The sequence below is a fragment of the Vicia villosa genome, linkage group LG2 (assembly GCF_029867415.1).
Source record: "Vicia villosa cultivar HV-30 ecotype Madison, WI linkage group LG2, Vvil1.0, whole genome shotgun sequence".
Lineage (NCBI taxonomy): Eukaryota > Viridiplantae > Streptophyta > Magnoliopsida > Fabales > Fabaceae > Vicia > Vicia villosa.
Genome location: NC_081181.1, coordinates 73,696,256 through 73,713,413, shown reverse-complemented (window position 1 = coordinate 73,713,413; position 17,158 = coordinate 73,696,256). Strand labels below are relative to the sequence as shown.

At 35.0% G+C, this 17,158-nt stretch overlaps 1 protein-coding gene across 1 annotated transcript; it reads left to right on the top strand.

The window, feature by feature from the left end:
* The first annotated feature begins 2,411 nt into the window (after positions 1-2,411).
* On the top strand, positions 2,412-2,867 carry LOC131649358 (transcription factor GTE12-like). The gene has a single exon (XM_058919121.1). The coding sequence runs from the start codon at positions 2,412-2,414 to the stop codon at positions 2,865-2,867; it is 456 nt and encodes a 151-aa protein (XP_058775104.1).
* Positions 2,868-17,158: the final 14,291 nt, after the last annotated feature.

Here is a 17,158-nt window from a genome sequence, read left to right as displayed (position 1 = left end):
GGAAACCAAAACGCCTCTTTCCGAATTAAGCGGACCTATGTGATTCCTCCTCCTTCTCTCCTTCATAATACTATGGAAGTATCTACTATTGGAGTCTCCATCGTTAATCCATTTAATCCTCGATTTTTGAATAAGCATGTTCTCTTTAATTTTAAGATTTAACCAAAAATTACCTTGGGCCTTCTCATAAGAAGCCAAATCCTCTTGCCCTCCATCACCATCATCTACCTCAAGATTCATCACTCTAACATCTTCTTCTATTTCGAGATCAAGCTTACCAAATACCGAGCTATTCCACCATCTAAGCCTATCTTTGATAATTCGAAGTTTCTCCTTTAGAATGAAATCCCCGCGACCATCCACATCAATTGCATTCCATTCCTTTTCAACAAAAGAAATGAACTCCTTATTGGAAAACCACTCATTGTTGAATTTGAAAAGTTTCGGTCCCCAATTGTCACGATCCACCACCAACCAAATGGGACAATGGTCCGAAATATCTCTATTACCGATAAATTGGCCCACCACTCCCCATTCTTGAATAACTTTATCCGCCACCAAAAATCTGTCAATCCTACTCTTTGCCTTTCCATGTCCACCAAACCAAGAGAATTTCTTCCCTTTCAACGGAACGTCATGGAGCAAGCTATCCTCAATAAACTTAGAAAACTCTCGGCTATCCTCAATAAACTTGTTTGTTAACGATTTAATTAGCCCTTGTTTGTTACAATTTTTAAAACCAATTTTTAAAAAGTGAAATATATTAAGTGCAATTTAGAGGGAAAAAAAATCGGAAATCTTCTATTTGTGTATGAGAGTTTTTAGGTGATAGCAGTTAGTAGTTACTTCGTTTACAAATAACAACAGCAAAAAAAAAAAACTAAAATTAACTCTAGTGTGCAATATTATGGATACACAAAATGCATAATTATCTTGTATATTTTATGATGAAATTTTATTATATAAATCCTAAATGAATATAATTTTGATTAAATATTAATTTTTTTAAATTTTGTAAAATTTTATTAATAGCTAAAAAAAACTTCTTGCCAATTTTCAGTGCAAATAAATGAGAGCAAACAAAAGAAATTAAATTAAAAGTCAAAATATTAATTTTATAAAATAAGAAAACTAAAATTATATTAAAAAAATTAAAATATAAATAGACATTAATTATCAATGTGCTTATAGTGAGTTTATCACATTAAAATAAGTCAAGCATTATTTAAGATATAAGTGTTACAATTTACAATAAATAATGTAAAATCTTTATATTAATTAAATATATTTAACATATGAGTTTTTAAATAAATATTTTTAAAATAAAAACAGAAAAGAAAAATTAAAATTATTATTCTATTGTTGTAATAAGATTGATTAATATTTAAAAACTTATTTTCTAAATAACCTTTGGGCTATTTAAAAACTTATTTTCTAAAACAACTTCTCCTAAAATAATACTAATTAAAATAAAATTTAAATGAATATTAAATGTCATATGAGTGTAAAAGCCTAACACTATATAAAATGTCAGTTGAAATAAAAGTCAAACATTATTCAAAACATGAGTGTTATTATTTACCGATAGATAGTGTAAAACATCTTATATCAATTAAATTCATTTTAATTTTTAAATAAATAATTTGATAACAAAAACAAACAGATGAATAAAAATTATTATTAATTGTTTTAAAAAATTGATTAATACTTAAAGATTTATTTTGTAACCGACCTTAGCCCTTGGTTGTTACAACTTTTAAAACAATGAATTTAAAAATTGCATTTTTTTTGTTATAAAATTTTAACAGATATCTTTGGAAAAAAGATTTAAATGAAAAGTTAGTTAAAACAACTTCTCATAAAAAAAATTATTAAAATAAAAATAAGATTGAACTAGTGAGCGCATTAAATGGGAATAAATCAAATAAAATCTAATTAGCATTAAGTGTTACAGTTTACATAAATACTAGATAGCAATAAATCAAATCTTTCCCTAAATACTAGTTAACAATAAATCAAATCTTATATCGATCCATTATATATACATCCTATCACTTATCACTGTTTTCCAAACAAACAAGTTTCATTCTTAACATTACACCATCATCATGTCTTCTTCTACCTTAACACCATCCGTGTCACATTCCTTAACAACATCAAACACCAACCCCTGTTCTTCTTCTAATCGTAGAAGACTTATAGTCAAACTGACTTATCCTCCTGGTTCTAGGAAACGTCATTCTGATTCTTCTTGTGGCACTGATGATAACAAGAGAAGCAAGTTTTAAGATTCTGTAAAACCAACTGTAACCTGCTATTGGGTTGATTCAAATTATCATACCAAAACAACACCTTTCTCTTTGTCTCAACCAAACAACACCATGATCAAGAACCATGTTTCCGACATTGTCATGTCTCAACCAAAGGGTGTCAAAGAAAGTTCAAAACTGGTGAAGGATTCATCCAAAGAATGTGTGTTGAAGAAACCAATGGAGTGTGTTAAGAGGAGGCAATGTTGGTTGATCTTGAAGAGGATGTTGGCGGGTAGAGATGGTTTGGATTTGAAAGATCCTCCACCAATGGTCGATAACGTCTCTGAGTCCAAGAGTTTGGAAAAAAAGTCAAAGGCAATAGGTTTGAAGGAAATAGAGAGAAAATTGAGGTTGTATGCAACACCAGATGAGTTTGCTAGCGACATGAGGCTTGTCTTCTCTAATGCAATGCAAATATATCCTCCAAGGAATCATATTTACCAAATTGCAAAAAAGTTCAGTGAGAATTTTGAACTCAAATGGAAGTCATTGAAGGATGAGTGGGAACTTGAGGATAGGAAAAGAAGAAAGGCGCACAAGAGTAGAAGATACTAAAGATCAGTGCAACATATTCTCATTCTTTGTTCTTCATTTGTAATAAAATATTCTGTTATCAATTGATTTTATTATATAACTGGTTTTATTGGTTTTCAAGTCTGTCGATGAATTTTCCTTGCATATTGCATAAAAATTTGTCTTCACTTGTATCTCGGTTTTCCAATCTATGAAATAGGATAAAAACAAGTTCTAGTTTTACTTTAGGGCATTTATGTGAATGTGAAACACTACTGTTTGTTTGAGATGGATGGAAAGTTTTGTTGTTTCCATGTGTTCAAAAATGTAGGGGAAAAGGGTTTCTATAAAAGAGTCAATTTTGATTTGGATGTCATGGTTTTTTAGGTCTCTGTGACCATAGTTAGGAATGACCCATATGATTTTTTTACGCCTCCAGGACACTAAGGTTAGAGTTTTATATAGCGGTCGCGTCTCAATCTTTGATATTAAGGAGAATTGCGTTCAAATGCGGTCGAGTTGTGGTTCAGCAAGAATAACTATTATTTTTGAGGTTGCAGACCTTTATTTAAAATCTGCCTAAGATTACCATGATTAGGATTGTATTAGTAGTATTTACAGGCGATACTAAGAAGCAATTTAGTATCAATGAACATGAACTGTAATTTAAAACCTTGGTTACGATTCATAAGAAAAAGTTAGATATCTTTCCCTTTTCTAGTATCTGGCAGCTTCTGGTGATAATTCAATGTTTTTAGCAGGAAAGGTGATGTTTGGTACTTAATTCACAAATTTACCTTGATATGGCCTTGCAGTAGTAATTCAAAACAGCAGCATTCTGTGCTTGTTGTTTTTGAACAATGTATAATTTACACAATGCATTTCCATAACTGTCTCAACTTTTTCAAAACTCATGCACTTAAGTTTGCTTTAGGTCCAAGGTTTCTAAGTAGACTAGCTTACACATGGGTTTGGGAAAGAACGGTAACTTTTCTGTGACACAGGTTAAAGTACCTTAGATTATCATGAATAAAATTCAACAAAGAATTCTCAAAATTCAGCACTTTCAAAAGCCAGAACATTAATCCGTCACGATCGCATAAAACAGGGTTTTCGCGATTTCGGTCGATACAAGTCTCATAATACTGTTTGCGGTTGTCGCGGTGTGACTCTACAATGCAACAAAAATGGAACAAAAATTAAAGTAAAATGTTCGCAAAGAAGCCGAAAGAGGTTAAGAAATTGGAAGAACTTGATGAATGGGAGCATTTGGAGCATAAATCTAACATTCAGTCCTTTTCAACACCTTAGTTTGATGTACCTTAGATAGATTAAAATACTAAATGGAATTATATTTATTCTGATGAATTCCTAATATTATAAATCTTAATTTCATATAATCCTAGATTAAGCATAGATATTTAAATTAATACTAAATTATGTTATTTAAATTTCAATTAAATTTATTTAATATTTGAAATTTTAAAAAGATAAAATAAAATAAAAATTATTATCCATTCTTGTAAAAAGATTGAACAATATTCAAAGACTTTTTTTCTAAAAGATCTTAAACTTTTTTTGTTACAAATTTTTAAAATATTATAATTTTTTGTTATAACTTTTTAGGAGATAATCTTTTTTATTATAATTTTTTGTTATAACTTTTAGGAGATAATCTTTTTTAAAAAGTTTTAAATGAGAATGTTAGGATGCAAACTGCAAACTCTAACAAGGCTTACAAAACTAAGAGAAACAAGTAAACAAACTAAGAAAATAGAACTAAAAGATAACTTTGATTTTCATTGATTGATTTTTAATGTGTCAATGACACTACATATATAATGTTACTAATGTGCCAATAACTAAAATGCCCAAATACTAGTTGAAATCCAATTCAATAACAATTGAACTAAACTACCAACTAATATAAAACCTTAAATTAATAATTCTAATTAAACTAAAAATATTAAAATATAACTAAATACTCTCTATCATTGCCGCTGGGTTCACTTGAACCTTGTCCTCAATTCTAAAATAACTCCCGGATCCCATTGCCTAAACATATGATGTCTCTCAAATCTAATATACTCAGTTTCCACACCTTCAGTGCCCACACACACACACTGCTTCACCACTTTCAGAACAAATGTAACAGTCATTAACTTATCCTGACCAAACCTAGCATTAACAAATGCATTGACAAAAGTAGCAGCAAGGTAAGCATCACATACTACTCCAACAAGTTCTATCCTATGTGGTTTCCTCTTGTTTCCACCAATTTGTTCAGGTTCTTCATTATCAATTCTTTCCCAATAGCTCTCTGTTGTTGTTCCATCATCATTCTCCCAAAACAAAAGTTCCAGAAATCTATCTCTCAAGGATAAAAAATGACTAGCAAATCCTGCTGAATTTTGATGCAACAAGATTTCTTGAACAAGTATATTTCTAAATAATGTAAATACCAGCTGTACCAATTTCCAATCATCCTCCGTGAATTTATTAAGTTCCAAATTCTCAAGTGGTTTTTCCAAAATGGACACTATCACTGTAGCAACATATATGTTAGTCACTGCAGACTTCAAATCCCATATATACTCCAACTGCTGAGATACATCTGTGGAACCAGGCTCAATTGGCATTGTAAGGAACACCAAAAACTTCCCTGTATTCAGAAGCATGCTACAATCTTCGTGGTAATTATCGGTAATCGGTACCAAATCCTTAGAAACTATATTCCATTTGCACACTTGCTTGAACACATCACATGTTTGCGGATCGTCGTGTCTCAAAAACCTTAGCAAGTCTTTCAAGTTATCGAAACAGTATTTGCCTTTGGAGTAACCGAGTCGATTTCCGTCGCCGTCTTCCTTGACAGTTAAGTGAGGAAACAAAACATCATCTTGTCTCACAAATTCAATCCTGCTTATTAGGAACTTGGAATATGGTTGATCATTGTAAGTAATAGATCCACCCATTGTTGATTGATGTAATCTAGCTTCAATTAGATTTAACAAAGAAGTTTTTCCACTGCCTGAGGGACCCATCAATTCTAAAACTTCACTTGGATTTACACAGCCAGTGATCCCTTTCAATATATCTTTGTCAACACCTTTTGTCATGCTGTTGAGCACTACCTTGTATGTGACATTAGTGAACTTTAGATATATTGGTAGAGTAGGTTCAATTTGAAACTATGGCTTATGAATTCCAGCTTCAATCTCTTCAGTTGTTTGAGGTGACACTGAAGGTGGTTTGGGTGCAGAACATTGATGCAGGTCCAATTGAAAAAAAAATAGTATCATATTTCTGTTGTCTTGATTCAATGTGCTATGAGGAACAATTTGTTCTGACTTGTGTGGGCTATTCCTAAACTCAATTTCCTTAGTCGCAAGTGGTCCTGGATCGTAGGTCATGGAGATGATGCGCAACACCTCTGCGACGAAGAATCTGGCAGCAACTCGTTTTAGCATTTCATCAAACAGATGGTTTCCAGAAGTATCGATGCCCAGAGAGAAATCAACAAAATTAGAAGCAACAGCTACTGCAGTACCACTAGAGGAGTCACCCCGTACACAATCAAGAACAACAGGATTTGTAGGTGTTCCAAAATGCGTATTTTCGCCACTGACTTCATAAGCTAATTTGTCAACAATGGTAGGTCCAATACAATTATCACTGGATTCAACATGAATAGAAACAACAAGAGACCTAGAAGAAGCAGATTCATGCGTCCTTTGTAAACCATTGAAGTACGCAGGCACAGTAGCCACAGCCTTAGTTATTTTATCATTCAAAAATTACGAAGCACCATCGACAAGCTTTCTCAAGACCTGCTCAGAAATTTCTTCAGCTGCAAAAGATTTACCGATAGCGGGACAATCGAGTTTAACATTACCGTTATCATCTCTGGTGGCTCTATAAGAGACCTTCTTTGACTTGTCGTCAACCTCAGACATCTTCCTTACGATAATCCTCTTGGCGGAGAAAAACTTGTTCTCAGGATTCACAACCGCTTGCCTCGTTGCAATTTGACCGACCAACCTATCACCGTTCTTGGTATACGCCACCAAAGACGGCGTGGTTCTCGACCCTTGGCGTTGGTGATAATAGTCGGTTTTCCACCTTCCATGGCGGCAACAGCAGAATTGATGGTTCCCAAATCAGTAACAATGACTTTCTCAGTGACGACTCTGAGAGTGAAATCCTTCTTAAAGGTTTTGCTGCTCAATTTAGGGAATGTGGCGCGGGTGAAGGGAGAGAAATTGTAATTGAGTTGATTATCGAAGAATAGGGTTTTGGAAATATTAGAAAGGGATAAATTGAGGGAGGAGAGATGGTTAATGGATCTGACGGTGTTTTTGAATCTTTTCTTAAAACAAGACACTTGCAAATGTTTCTTAAAAGAGGGATGAGTTACTTGGAGATACTTATCAAAATCTCTTCTATTTTTTGAATAGGTTTGATATTGATGACAAAGTGTGAAAGAGGTGTTTGTTGGTTGGAAATGTTGATGATAACTATTGTACTCATATGAATAAGAAGATGATGAATAAGATGAATATGGGTTAGGGTTACGTGGATGTGGTGAATATCCATGATTTGGATACAAACTTGGTGATGATGATTCAACATGAGTGTAACAAGGTGTGAAAAGTTCCCATGGGAAAGATGGAAATGAGGGTGTGATAGGAGATGTAAATGAAGGGTTTGTGGGATAGGTAGGAGGAATACCCCATGGATGATATGAAGGTGGAAGATAATGATAATCCATATGAGGATTTGAGTAAATGGATGAAAGCACCAATTGTTAGGATGCAAAATGCTAACCCTAACAAGGCTTACAAAACTAAGAGAAACAAGTAAACAAACCAAAAAAATAGAACTAAAAGATAACTTTGATTTTCATTGATTGATTTTTAATGTGTCAATGACACTACATATATAATGTTACTAATGGGCCAATAACTAAAATGCCCAAATACTAGTGGAAACCTAATTCAATAACAATTGAACTAAAATACCAACTAATATAAAACCTTAAATTAATAATTCTAATTAAACTAAAAATATTAAAATATAACTAAATACCCTCTATCAGAGAATCTTCAAATGTTTTTCTCATTGTTACCAAGAACTCCCTATACTCTCAAGATTTGGATTGCATGCAGTCAAAATTTCAGCAGTTACATAAAGTCAAGTGTATTTTATGAATGCTAGTCTTGTTTTTGAAAGGAGAGATGTGAGATATTGGATCGAACTCTAGTATGGTCGAAGGGTAACTTATTGGTTCAACAGTTCGACAGAGTTAAGCATGAAGTCGAAGGTTGTTCACATGCTGGTGTCGAAGTGTGCATGCTGTAGTCGAAGATGGGTCTAGCATGCAGATGTCGAAGATGCTAGGGTTGTTAGCATGTTAAATTAGTTTTTAGTGTTTAAACCCTAATTTATTTAGTTAGCTTGTGTATTAAGTTGGATTGTGTAATGGGCCTTGCTGAAAAAGCTCATTAGTTAGTATGTTAGGTTTTATTATAAATAGCATACTAGTCTCTCATCATTGCTAAGCTGCAAATCTTAATTTAGGGTGAGAGAGGTTATTTGTTATTCTTGTAAACTTGTAATCTTGTTTTAAGAGAAAGTAAAAGAATAGCAGTTATAACCAATTCTTGTGTTCTTCTTATCCTCCCTAATTCCTATTATATTTTGTTCTTGGCATCGTTTTCATAACAAATTGGTGCAGTGAGCGTGGAGAAGATGTCGTCAACAAAGTATGAGATTGAAAAGTTCACCGAAGTGAATGATTTGATCTGTGGCGCTTGAAGATGAAAGCCCTACTGGTTCAGCAGGGTTGTTTGGAAGCGTTGAAGGGAGAGGCAGCCATGAATGCTGCATTAACGACAGCGGAGAAGACGACTATGATCGAGAAGGCACCCAGCGCAATTTTGTTGAGCCTTGGTGATAAGGTTCTCAGACAGGTATCAAAGGAGACGACGACATCAGGGTTATGGGCGAAACTTGAAAGTTTGTATATGACCAAATCGGTGGTAAATCGACTCTACATGAAGTAGGCTTTGTATTCATTCAAGATGATTGAAGACAACGTGTTGGGTGAGCAGTTGGATATGTTCAACAAGCTGATTCTTGATCTTGAAAATATTGATGTAAAGATCGATGATGAAGATCAAGCACTGTTACTATTATGCGCTTTGCATCGATCCCATGGTCAATTCAAAGAAACTCTCATGTATGGAAGGGAGTCCCTGACCTTTGAAGAAGTTCAATCAGCCCTATGTTCAAAGGACCTGAACGAACGAAAGGAGCATAAACCATCGACTGTTGGCGAAGGTTTGGCCATTAAAGGAAAACTCTTACGAAAGGATGGTAAGTTTGATAAGAAGAGAGGAAAAATCCTATCGAAGTCTTACAGTGGCGAAGCATCTGGTATTCGATGCTATCATTGTAAGAAGGAGGGTCACACAAGAAAGGTGTGCCCTAAACGCCTGAAAGATCATGGAGGTAAGGATAATGGCAATGCAGCCATTGTTCAAGATGATTTCGAATCATCTGATGTTCTTGTGGTTTCAATAAGTGACTCAAGAAGAGAGTGGATTATGGATTCAGGTTGCACTTGGCACATGACTCCAAACAAAGACTTTTTCAAGGAATTATGTGATCAAGATGGTGGATCATTATTGCTGGGAAACCACAAGGCTTACAAAATTGCAGGTGTTGGATCTGTGAGATTCAAGCTCCATGATGAGTCAATAAGGTTGTTGACTAAAGTCGGGTATGTTCCTGATTTGAAGAGAAACCTGCTTTCTCTTGGTGAATTCGATAAGAAAGGATATGTTTTCCAAGGAGAGAAAAGTATCCTAAGAGTCATGAAGGGGTCGAAGGAAGTCTTGAGAGGCGTGAAGAAATAAGGCTTGTATACCCTTGAGGCTGAAGTTGTAAGTGGTTCGACAAATGTTGTATCCACGAAACCTTTGTCGAAGACAGAAATCTGACACATGAGATTAGGCCATGTTAGTGAAAGGGGTCTGGTCGAATTAGGAAAACAAAATCTGCTTGGTGGAGGCAAAGTCAAAAAGCTAAAGTTTTGTGAACCCTGTGTACTTGGAAAATCTTGTAGAGTGAAGTTCAATAAAGGCAAACAAAGAACACATGGATTCCTTGATTACATCCTGTCATACCCCAAAATTTTCCTCCCACACTTCACTCACAATGAGTCAATGCTCAAGGGATGCATTAAGGGTTTCTCTCACAAAAGGCCCCTTTGAAACTAGGGTTTGGGTACTCTCCTAAGGTAATGGGATAAGTGAAGCCCCAATGAAGTCTCCCTATGGTTTATTATGCTCTAAGGTGCTTACATAACAAAGTTCAGGATTCAATTCCAAAGTTTTGCTCACTCAATGGCCCAGATGACCCATAGTCAACTGATTGACCTAAAAGTCAACCACAGTCAAAGCACAATCTAAAGCTCTCAATTTTGGGTCAACATCAAGTGAATTAAAGTATATCCATCATTTGATCAAAGATTTACCATGATTCCATTAATAGAAACTCCGAAATGAACAAGTGCAAAAAGGTTCAAATTAGGGTTTCTCTAGAAAAAAGTCAACTCAACTTTGACTGACCATAACTTTCACATGGAACATCAAAAAATTCCCCACTCAAAGCCTATTTTGAAGGAAATTGGATTCCCTACAACTTTGTTTCTCACAAGCCAAGGCTAGAAATGCTTCATTTGAGAGGTATAATGCAAAAGATTACAGGTCCTTTTCAAGCATCCTTCAAAAGCAGCTTTTTGTCAAAGAGGATATGGTGAAGATAAAAGCTCCAAATGAAATTTATGTTCCAAAGTGGCTTATAGAGGACCTCTTGAGGTTTCCAAAAAGTCTTAGAACTCCCTCATAGCTAAAAAATTGAGTGAGATATGCTTGATCAAAGTTGAGAAATTTTTGGAGGCAAAATGTGAAATAAGAAGGTTCAAATTGGAAAATTTTGCAAATGGGCCTATGGTATTATGATTGAATCTTGATCCACAAGTCATTAGTGTTATCCAAACCATGTGCCACGAATTTTAGATGTTTTCTTGATTTTATATGATTTTTTATTTCATTTAAAATGATTTAAAAATAACTTAATTGCAAGAAAATCAAATATTATATTAGAGGATTCATATTGGCCTATTCCAATATGTATTTATTGCATATTTTCAACAAAAATTCGTGCTAGCAAGATTAGAAAAGAGGGAATCAAATTTTGGCCAAAATAGAAAGAATATATTCAAAAATAAAATCATTTTTCACAAACTTGGTAAGATTGGATTCAAGGACCTTGGGCTTTGTTTCTTTGACCTAATCTTGTTCCTCTATAAGTATGAAACACAGAGCAATGGATTAGGGGTTCGAAAATCTAGAGAGAGGAGCATATTCAAGAGCAAAAAGTCTTCAAAAAATTCAAGATTGGTTTTGAATATTGAAGGCGTTTCAAAGGATTATGAGGATTGATACACGTCTATTGGTGTTTGCTGAAGCTGTTTGGATACTCACACGACATCAACAACCCCAGAATAATCTCCTATAAGCCGAGGTAGGTCTTTCTGAACTTTGGCTCAATTTGCATATTTGAAGCATCCACATGTTAAATTGTTGGTGTATTGCGATTTATATGATGTTTGTGATTGTTTCTGGATGATTAAATTGAAGTTTGCGTGGTCTAGTTGCGTGTTGCCATTAATGACCGAACAAGGTTTTCTAGGGTTGAAATTAGGGGTTTACGTTCTAGGTGAAATTAGGGCAAATAAAGGGCATAATCTGAACCAGGGATCTTGGACGAAGAGGGGGGAAGGGTCGCGAAACATTTATATTTCATATGCATGATTCTTGTGTTGCAGGGTCAAAAGGCCACCAGCGTGTTGGTAGCCAAATCGTAGCTAAAAATTCAGAGATTTGGCATGATCTGTTGGAGAAGACGATGGCGTGGCGTTACGCTAGTGGCTGGTTTGAATTTCACGCGCAAATCAATCCAGGTATCTTTTCTTTGTATATCATGTTATGTGAGCATCCATCTAACACGAATGTCCATTAGTTGGGGTGGTGAGCGCGCGTTGTGGTTACCCAAGGGTCCAGGGTTCGATCCCTGACCCTTGCTTTTATTTTTCTGAAAGTTTTAACTTCTGATCCTATGCCCACGTCATCATGGGGCGCACCATATACCTTTAAGATCTGACCTGTTTTTTTCCACCCAACCAGATCTAACGCCCCAGATTTAATACCCATACTATATACCCTAATAGCAGTTACACGGGATCATAATCTCTAATAACTTTAAATAATTTTAATTATTTATTTTGTTTTATCAAAAGTACCTTTTTAATATAATTAATTATATAATAATTATTTTTTATAAATAAAATAAGTATGTAATATTTATATTAAAAATTCTAATTTGTTGTTCGTTCCGATTAAATCAATTAATCGCTATGGCCAATAATGATTTTAATTAAAATACTATTTAATTAAAATATAATTAATTATTAATTTCCCCACTTCAAATTCCTTATTCTTTTTAATCGAATTAATCGATTACGAGGGGTAATGATATAAACTAAACTATACAATTATTAAAAAAATACTATAATTCATTATTAGTGATAATCGAATCAATCGATTAAAATTGGTAATGATACAATTTCAAATCTTTTAACTATGGTGATCGAATCTATTGATCATTGCGGTTAATAGTACAAAATTAAATCAGGGTTGTACGCCCAAACCTTAAAATACTTCACAAACCTCAATATCAAACCACAGATTATCATAACTGCGATAGGCCATTCAAAAAGCCTCTAAAAACCATCTCAAATCAAAATTCAACTCTAAGGGCGTACAACCCTCCCCGAACTACGTAGACTTTGATCCTCCCTAAGGAGGTACGTAGGCACTTGGCAACAAGGCGAGTCCCCTCCCTCTAATTTCTAATCATGTTAATATAATTAACCCTGTCTGTTACCTTTCTTTATAAACCTTGCCATAAACCCTTATCTTTGCAATGTTAGCCTTTAGGAAAGGGTTGAGGGTGCCTAATACCTTCCCTCAACCTGATTATAATAACTTACCCCGAATCTTTAAAACTGCGTAGGGTTTCCTATTCGCCCTTCAGAATAGGTGGCGACTCTAAAACCTTAATTTTTAGGGCAGGTTGCTACAACTGGCGAATCTGCTGGGGATACACATTAGGTTAATTATTATGCTCCTAAGGCTTGAGAGGGTTTAGGTGCGTGGCTAATGGTTTAGGTTTATGGCGATCTTTAGGGTTTGGCAAGTTTGCCATTTTTAGGGTTTGGGGGAAGGTTTATCTTTATAATAAATATTTAATTATTTGTTTATTTATTTATTGTTTTTGGTTTTCATTAAATGTTTTATCTTGCATGTTTGCCTTAAAATGTTTAATTGTATATTATATGCACTGCTGGTTATTTTTATGTTTGTGTTAAAACCTAAGTGTGGGAGTTATCCTTGAGACCAGGGGGGACTTGAATCGCCTACGAGTCTCATTGATAACTCTACTTGGAGAGGATTGAATATTCGGAAATGTCCAAAACGAGGCTTGACTTTGTTGAGGGCAGGACTGGATAGTCAGCTGATCTCTCCGAGAACCTACCCCAAAAATTCGAACCTCATTGGATAAAATGAGTTGTTCTAAAATCCGAAGAGACAAAAAGTCTCGGAGGCTACGAACGACCCCATGAGACCTTCTAGAACCCCCCATAAAAAGGTTGGCTCTACGTCGAACCTATGAACTTAGGATTCTTGAAATATCATAATCTGATTTGTTTTTTTGTGTGTGTTATTTATGCTTGGGTTTGTTTTTTCTTTGTTTGCTTGTTATTATATTTTTGTGTTTGCATGCATCATCCCTCATTTGCATCTTCATCATGTCTTATCCACACAAAAAAAATATACATATAAAAAAAATATATACATTTTGTAAAAAATATATTTTATTGGTGAATATGTAGGAAGGATGAGTACTAAGAAGACAATTGTCCACCTTACAGTTTCTACTCCAGATATCAAGAAATTGAAAATAATCAAAGAGAAATTACCATCAGGTGCTTTGGATAGGTTTGTGATCCGCTATGGGAATATCTTGGATTTGCTCAAGGTAAAAGTGCAAGAGGAAGCTATCACCGCCTTGGTTCAATTTTATGATCCGCCGCTTAGATGTTTCACTTTTCAGGACTTTCAGTTGGCTCCAACTTTGGAAGAGATGGATGCTATGTTAGGATTCTCAAAAATTAAAAAGGAATTTTACACAGGTGTGGGTAAAGAAGTTGACTTTCCGGATTTGGCAAAGGCTTTGGGAGTGTCCCCTATGGAATTGAAATCTAACTATAAAACTGATGGAGATGTGCATGGGATCAAAAGATCTTACTTAGAAAATCAAGCTTTAATATATGCTCAAAAGAAACAATGGGACATTTGTGGACATTTATTAGCTCTCTTGGTTTTTGGTGTTGTTTTATTACCGAAGAATGTTGATTATATTGATCCTACCGCAATCCATGCTTTCACATCTTTTAGGATTTTTGACAAAGATCCCACTCCAACTATCCTCGCTAATATTTATTATGCTATCCATACGAAGTATGAAAAGAAGAAAGGAATGCTATTTTGTTGTGTCCATTTGCTATATTCTTGGTTGACTTCTCATCTCTACAAAGCTAGTAGTTTTATTAAAGATTTAACTAGATATGATTGGTCTAAAAAATTGAGGGCTCTTAAAGCGGATTCTATTCTATGGTATGCGAAGAAATTAAATTCTGACAAGGTTATTTACAAGTGTGGGGAGTTCAACCATGTGCTATTAATGAGAACTCTTAGTTGTATTAATTATAATCCCGTTCTAGAATTGCGTCAATTGGGTCATTCTATGGATGGCGAGCCTTCCGAACAACAAGTAGAAAAATTAATTTTGCATGACAATGGGAAAGGTGAGCCAAGAACCTTGAAGAAAGTAATTCAAGCATGGAAGCATGTTCAAAGAAAAGACTTTGGACCAAAGAATGTTATTGCTAAAGAACCGTACATTAAATGGGTTCAAGAAAGAGTTGGAAAGATTTTGCTCCCTTTTGTTATAGATCCCGCATACAAGCCTGATTCTCCTAATCCTGTTCCTCTATCCATCAAAGAGATAGAAGGGATCAGGGCTTCCTTAGAGGCGTCCCGAAAGGAAAAAGAAAAGTTAGAGCTTGATTTGCATCAACTTACCAACGAAAGGAGCCAACTACGCTTTGACCTTAAAGAAAAGAACCAAGAACTTCAAGCAATGAGGGAAGAGAATGATAGACAAAGGAGTAAACGGAAACGTGCAACCGAAGGAGTTCTAAGTGCTAATTTCAATCTAGAAGCACACAATGAGAGGTTGGAACAAGCGGATGTAGAATTTGCAAGGTGGAGAAGGCGTTATGAAAAGGCTTCCCATGACAAAGCGGAATCCGAGAAAAATCTAGAAGCTGTGGTCTTTGAATTAACGGATAGGACTAAAGATGAAGAGATAGAAATAAGAAATCTCAAATTTGATCTTCAAGAAGCCCGCAATTCTGGACAAGAAGAACGCACAAGGAGATTGGCTGCGGAAGAAGCACTTTTACAGCGCACCGGTGAGCGCCATAGAGCACTTCAAGCTATGGTCTTGCTTAGGCAGGTACTTATGAGGCAAAGGGAGATATCTGAGGCTGCAAGGGATGAAGGAGATTACTGGAAGAGACAATACACAATTGTTTCTACGACATATGAGCATGTGAGAATGGTTACCAAGATGCTTGAAGAATACGAAAAATGCCGTGATAATTATGACAAGCTGGTTTATTTGTGCAATGATTTAATCCTAGGTATTCCAAAGAGTTTGGAAAAGGCGGAATCATCTCCTATTATCCTTCCTAAAGAAGTCAAGGAGTTCATGGAGCTTTGTAGAGACATGGTGGACAAGTTCAAAGAAGACATCCAAAGGCGTTCTTAGTTTTAGTCTATTTTCTTTGTTGCTTTTTTATTTAAGTATTTTAATTTCCAATTTCAATTTCTATTTGTGAACCAACAATGGAGTAGTACTTTTTTTTAATAAAGTGTGTTTCTTTTCCATTACTCATTGTTCCTATAATATTCACCAAAGGATTATTTCTCTAAAAAAAAATAAATATATATATATATATATATATATATATATATATATATATATATATAAATATATGTGTATAAAAAAAAGAGGCTATTACAAATGTAAAAAAAAAATTACATATGTATAAAAAAAAAAGAGAAAAATGTACATATATAAAAAAAAAGAAGAGAAAAGGAGAATAAAAATAATATATAAATATATATATGTATATTATAATAATGTGGATAAGACGTGAACATAGCATAATCATAACATTCATAGCATGCATATCATACTTATTTTTCAAACATAAAGAAAAAACTATCTTCATCTCCAGTCACGCCATTGCAACTCGACCGCTAATCCAGACAAGATCCCAAAAGAAGAAGGCAATGGAACAATTGGAACAGAATCAAGCCGCCCTTCGCGAGGAAATGACCCAATTGAAAGACACTGTTGAGGACCTCAAAGGAGGAATGACCCAAATGCTGAGCTTTATGAAAGATCTCAAGGATAAGCAAGATAAGGCTAAGGAGGTTCAGGATCAGTATGAGGAGATACCTAACGATGGCAACCCACTGTTAGGATATGTTATTGGATGTGACCCTCATAAGACAAACGCTCGGTCAGTTAAGAAGGTTACCACTACTCAGGAAGAGGGAGAAGCCTCTCAAGAAGGATTTGTTCCTGTTGCTCCGAAGGAAGGGGCGTCCCGCACAGTTTGCATTCCTGTCAACAATCCTCTTAGGGATGAAGACTACTTGGATTTGCAATATGGGGACAATGATGATACAAATCAAGTCCCTCAACCCAAGCTGACTCCCCCTAACTCTGGGGATGATTCTAAAGATAGCGGACAAATCAAGGCGCTGGAAGAAAGGTTAAAGGCTGTAGAGGGATATGATGCCTTCGATGTGGATACCTTCGAGATGAGTTTAGTCCCAGACCTGACTATTCCACACAAGTTCAAAGTTCCTAACTTTGAGAAATACAAGGGACTCACATGCCCAAGGAATCACTTGCGCATGTATGTGCGAAAAATGGCCGCTTATGCTCATGATCAGAAGTTAATGATACACTTCTTCCAGGACAGCTTAAGCGGAGCATCTGTTGACTGGTACATGCAATTGGAGAAGTCCTACATCCGAAGCTGGAATGACCTTGCTAATACG

Coding starts and splice junctions, on each gene's coding strand:
- LOC131649358 (XM_058919121.1), top strand. CDS start 2,412: ATGTCTCAACCAAAGGGTGTCAAAGAAAGTTCAAAACTGGTGAAGGAT.